General features: G+C 36.9%; 1 protein-coding gene across 1 annotated transcript in view; it reads right to left on the bottom strand.

The window, feature by feature from the left end:
* Positions 1-983: 983 nt before the first annotated feature.
* The window catches only part of spata6 (spermatogenesis associated 6), a 34,512-nt gene continuing 29,495 nt past the window's right edge, over positions 984-6,000 (bottom strand). Inside the window, exons 11-13 of the mRNA XM_042334925.1 lie at positions 5,186-5,285; positions 1,973-2,058; positions 984-1,496 (exon numbers count right to left, since the gene is read on the bottom strand). Of these exons, the coding sequence (XP_042190859.1) occupies positions 1,337-1,496; positions 1,973-2,058; positions 5,186-5,285 (346 nt within the window). The 3' untranslated portion in view covers positions 984-1,336. The remainder of the gene's footprint in view (positions 1,497-1,972; positions 2,059-5,185; positions 5,286-6,000) is intronic.

Raw genomic sequence — 6,000 nt, 5'->3', positions numbered from 1 at the left:
ATCACTTTCTGTTACTACTTAAAAATACTATTTTGGTTTTCTGGTTCTTTGGAGCTTTCAAAAATCAAGTAAATGGTAGCAGAGAATTCTCCATTCAAACAAGTTTGTGAATGATGTGATTAGTACTTTTGATATGATCTGAATCATCAATCAAGTCTCAGTGTAAAACACTTAGCCCGTCAGAATGTTTGATTTAAAAAACTGTAACCAATTTCATTTTTCAATACACTAATGCTGAAAACAACTTGATCAAAACAGAATTAATCTTCATTACAAGTTTGATGCCATTATTACAGATTTATATTATTGTAGACTACTGTTTATTTCTAATGGATTTTCTGTAATTTGTAATTGTGGAAAATTCATGCCAAGTATGAGCAAAGACCCCTAAGAATTCTATTCTATTCCTTCAATTGGAAAAGATTTCCCCCATTCAAGTGGATGGATAACAAGAAGCAGCTGTCCTGAATCAGCTATTACCCACATTTGTGCCCAACAAAAACAAGTCAAAAAGTGCCAGAGAGTCTGCGTATGTTATCAACAGCTCCTCCGGCGAATATCATCTACATCCAAACATGTCTGCTCAATCTGAGATACTGGCACTCAATACATCTCCCTGGATCTCTCCACAATTAGATTCTGATGTATTTTGTATCATCTTAACTTTGTTCTTGCGTAAACGTTAAATAATTGTTTTTATATTAAGTGAACAAACAATGTAGCACCTTAATGATTTTGTTGTAGTAAGGAAAGTGATCAAATTCAAGGATTTGCACATATATCAAATGCAAGGATTATTATTGATTCTTTAAATTTTCCCATGTAGTAACCCATCAGATTATTATAAAGCTAAAAAAAGTTACGTTTCTGCAACAAAAATATTTATTCCATACAAAACCTCAGGAAATGGGATACACCACATCCCCCCAACACACCAATATTTCCAAAAATAAATTTGGTGCAATTGCAAAAAAATGTAAAATGCCGCCATATTTATCCAAATCTATTTTGACTGCTCTGTAAAATACAATTCTTGTGCTACTTATTATGCGGAGATTTTTGCAAAATTGTATTTATGTCTTTGGGATAATCAACAATGAAAACAGCTAAGAGTCTCAAATGTTCTTGGTATTCTTAGAAAGCTTCAGGTATAATGAAACACAATTACTATAGACATTAATGATTGCTGAAGATTAAGAAAAATACTAAAATAAAGACAGCAAATTGTTGACCACCATTTGTGAACATCAATCCATCACAAGCAGGTTAGAAAATAGAAGCCCTAAATTGGGCTTGAAAATTGAAAGAGTTTGAAATGTGCTGGTCTGTGTATTGTTTAGGTGGTGCTTGCAGCTTTCCTGTACAGATTCCTGTAGATTTTTTCCAGGCTATCTTCAAAGACTGCCCTGTGAGGTTTCCCTTTGTACATAGCAGCACGATTTGACCAATAGTCACCATTGCCTAGGTGAACAGACGTCTCTCGTTGCAGTATGGGACTGTGGAGACAAAAGAAAAATGGATTCTGTGCAACCGTACCAGCAGGGAGAATGGCATATTGTACATTGTAAAGTGTACTGACTGTGTATTTTGTTTGTGAACGTTGCAGCTACAGACACAATGTCCCATGGACAGTCCTGAAGTGGACAACCAATTTCAATTAAGGATTTGTTGGCTAGGACGCCAGGAGCAACTCCTTTGTCTTTTTGTGCAGGGCCATGTGATCTTTAACGTCCACCTAAACAGTCGGGTAAGACTTTGGCTTGAAATCGCATCCAAAGGACAGCACCTGAAACAATGCAGAGAAGTTATAGCACTGCAATGGAGTGTAAGCCTGGACAATGTGAGTTTAAAGATTTCACTGTTTCAACGTGAGGTTTGAGGCCACAGTCAAGAGTGTGACCAAGTGAGTCAGGTTAACCCCTATCGCATGCTGAGAACAGTGAGTGTCTAGAACATTGGAATTCACTATTACCTGGAATAACCCGCACTGTCACACAGTGAATCTTCATACAAGGCAGATCTCCTGTCTGGGTGATCATGTTTTATAGAAAAATCTGCCTGGAACATGAGGGAATCGAAAATAAAATGGGTAACAGTCAATCACAACACATTTCACCAATTTAACCTGCAAAGATATGATCTACTCTACTAACTTTCAAGCTTTCAGCATTGCTAACAATGATAACTGCATTTAAGCAACAAACATGAAGCTTTTCTCCCCCTAGCCTCAGGAATATACCATTTCTCCCCAAGTTAGTAGGTACCAGAATCAGTTCAATATTGCACATAAATGCACTGAAGTGACAAGTACAATTAAATGTAGCAAAACAGATCTAGCTTTTATATGTCTGAACCACTTGACTCCAAACCAATGATGACAAGTCTGATTTTCAGATCTGACTGTCATTCAAGCAAGGCTTTTCTCCTTGAGCGAATTTCACCAGTTCTAAGCCAGATGGCGAGATAGATCACTGTGCAGCAGTGGAGTGTTCCACGCTGGGAGAAACTGGCAGGAACACTCAAACCCTGCAGACATGTACTGCTCAGTATTGACAGAGGTCACAGTGAACGAGAAACATCTTCCCTTCCAAACACAAGCAAGCACCATGATCAGCCAGAAATAGCAACTAGGGAGCTAATTTTTTTGTTTTTGAAAACTTTAAAATAATGTATGATGCTGTATATGCTCAGTAAGTAAGTATATGCTCAGTAAGTAAATACGTCACGCGCCTTGGTACTGAACCATACAAACCGAGAAACTTCTCATCAATATCCAATCACTTGCCGTGATATAATACATGGCAGAGCAGGTTTGACAATACAAAAGGATCTACTCCTATTCCCACAACCTCTGATGTTAATGTGGGTCTGAGCGGACAACAAGATGAAACTAAATGATTATTTAGGTGAGGTGTAATGGCTGGGCGTAGGGGAGGGGGGGAAGGGGGGTAAGTGCCATATCCTACCCAAGAGGTGGAAAGACAAGAGAAGAAATTGTAATTGAACTTGTAATTGAACTTATGGAATTCACTACCTCAGAAGGCTGTAGATGCTCAGTCCTTGAACATTTTCAAGGCTGAGACTGATAGATTCTTGAAAAATAGAGGGATTAGGGGATATGGGGATAGGGCAGGTAATCATAGTTAGGTGAGAAGATCAGCCATGATCTTATTGAATGGCGGAGCACAGGCACGAAGGGCCGAATGGCCTACTCCTGCTCCTAATTCTTATGTTATTACGTTCTTATGTAAAGGAACTTCATAAAAGATTTATAGGTGAATAGAGATAAGATAGTTATTTGAAACACAACTTCTTACTTTAGTTCCGCAGAGACTATTGACAATGTTCTTGTTGCTAACAATTTGCTGCTACAGAATTGGCTAGCGATGTCTGTCACAGTATATACATGCAATTGTTTTATAGTCACTAAAATAGACACAAGGATATTGCAAAATGCAAGAACAATTCATACAAAGAGCTGAATGAGGAAGCAGGAAGATTCAAAGTTTCATATTGTTTTAAAATAGATATAAATTGGACAGAAATTCAGTGATGCAAAGAAAGAACATTTACAATTATCAACACTTTTTTTGCTTTGAAGTTTGCAAACTAAATCTTTTCATTAAATCTCATAGAATCAGAATTATACAGCACAAAAGGAAGCCATTCGGTCCATCGTGTCTGTGTTGGCTCTTTGAAAAGAGGTATCCAAATGCAGACTGGCTCTTAATAACTTAGGCAGTCTCTTAAAAACTTACGCTGCAATAAATATTATATAAATTTATATTATATAAATTTATATTATATAAATATATATATTATATAAATATATAGTGTATATATAAATGTACAATAGTAAATATTAGAAATGATCCCCAAAAAAGACTGAACACATAAATCAGTAAACTATTCTGACAATTTCTAAAAGGCCAATAAATTACTTCGCTAACACCTTTCAGGGAAGAAGGCTTAAAACTGCCTGAAATCAAGGTCAGAAAGATATACCCAGGCTGTGTTTTTTTATCAGTTTATGAACAGCTGTTTGGAACTGTCTGCATTACAGCGGCATCTGAGAGCCACTGTCTGCAGAAATAATATTCTAGTACAGAATGTACCCAAAAATTAAATTAAGGGTTTTTCTGTCTTGATCCTATCAAGTTTCACTGCTTTCTATGACTGGAAAGCACAATGTATAGAAATATTTGAAATTCATAGCTCTAACAGACGCCATGTCACTGTGATCATGTAGTCAAGGTGAGCAAACAAGCAACAGAGCCTTTCCCACTGAAAGGGCATCGACAGAGGTCTGCAAGCAAGTGCCCTACCCACCTTCCTTCTTGTGGAATGCTTTGTGATGTCAGGTACGATGTGTGGAAATTAAATAAATAATAAATAATCCTTGCTTTTTTTGATATAGCACCTTATCACATCATTGAGACGTCTTGAAGCGCTTCACAGAATATACTGTAAAGTGCGGTGACTGTATTTTGTAGGCAAAATGCAGCAGCCAATCATGTACAGCAGCGTCCCACAAACAGCCCTCAATTGAGTGACCAAATTGTAATTTTTTTTAATTAAGGGATTATTACCCCAAAAGCAATATGCCAATCGACTGAAAAATGTGTTCCTACTTACTGCTAGGTAAACAGAGATGCATGTGTGAGAAATAAGCCTAACTTAAAACTTGCAGAGGAGATTGCAATGACATTGATGAACATACAAATTGCATTTGGATGCAATACAAGAGTCCTGTAGCTCAGTGGTTGGAGCACTCGCCTCACAAGCAAGACACCTGGGTTCGATTCCCGGCAGCGCAAAAGCTTGGGCAAGTTTCCTTGCGCCACACGCCTGATAATAATCCCTCAAGAAAAAACAATAATAATTTGGTCACTTCAATCCATGACTGTTTGTGGGGCACTGCTGTGAGCAATTGGCTGTTGCTTTTCACCCACAAAATATACAGTCAATTCACTTTATAGTATATTCTGTGAAGCGCTTTGAGCCGTCTAGAAGACATGAAAAACGCTATATCAAATGTGAGGATTATTGTTATTACACAATCATAACTATGCTGAATAAGTCAGACATTTATTTTTGTAATACTAAGTTCTTAATAACACTTCGTTCAGGTCACATATATTACTCCACATTCTTAAAATTGCACCCAAATGATCGCACTACTTACAAATGACAGCCTTTTTCTTGCGCTGTGTGTTTCTAGTATTTTTTTCACTCGCTGATGGATCTCTTCCCATTTTGTTGGTGTAGAGCGATCTGAATAAAATCTAAACATGCAAAACTACATGAAGGATATACATATGTATATATATTAAGAACTATTAACAGAAGCTCCTTCCCTTGGAGGAGGAGAGTTTAATTGGCTGAATGTAGTAGCAAAATTTGCACACAGACATACTGCAAATGGCCAACTTTCAACAAAAAAAATACTGTAAAATATGCTTGTCTGCCATCTCTATGTGGATTTTGCAACATAGGTGAACAAGTGCTGGAGAGTGAAAATTAATGGAAAAATAAATTTTTGGACATTCAATATTGTCGAAACTAAAAAAGAACTTTGCCTCTCACTCCACTTTTGGATTTTAATCTTTTCATGAAAATCTGAGATGGACTGAATACTGTGTTTTTAGGCTGATCATTTTCATCTTCAGTCAGACTTCCAAACACTTCAGTGAGTTACTTTGGCATTGTATTGTATTTTACTGCTATATATTTTGTTGGTTTAAATTAAATTGTTTATTAAAACAATAAATTTTGGTATCACGGAAACAACTTTCTTCTCATCCTTAGTTGGTTTGCCAATAAATGAGCTTTACATCAGCCAGTTCCTGTGAGTGTTGACAGACGTGTATGTGCGTTGTGTTGGGGGAAAGGAGAGAAGGATAAATAAAATACTGTAAGGTGATTTCTCCTCCACACTGCTCATTTCGTAAACATTGGGACAAACTCTGGGTGAAAGAAAAAGCTGCTTACATTATACTA

This window comes from Callorhinchus milii, unplaced genomic scaffold, assembly GCF_018977255.1.
Source record: "Callorhinchus milii isolate IMCB2004 unplaced genomic scaffold, IMCB_Cmil_1.0 Scaffold5, whole genome shotgun sequence".
NCBI lineage: Eukaryota > Metazoa > Chordata > Chondrichthyes > Chimaeriformes > Callorhinchidae > Callorhinchus > Callorhinchus milii.
This window is presented reverse-complemented; position numbering and strand designations above follow the sequence as displayed.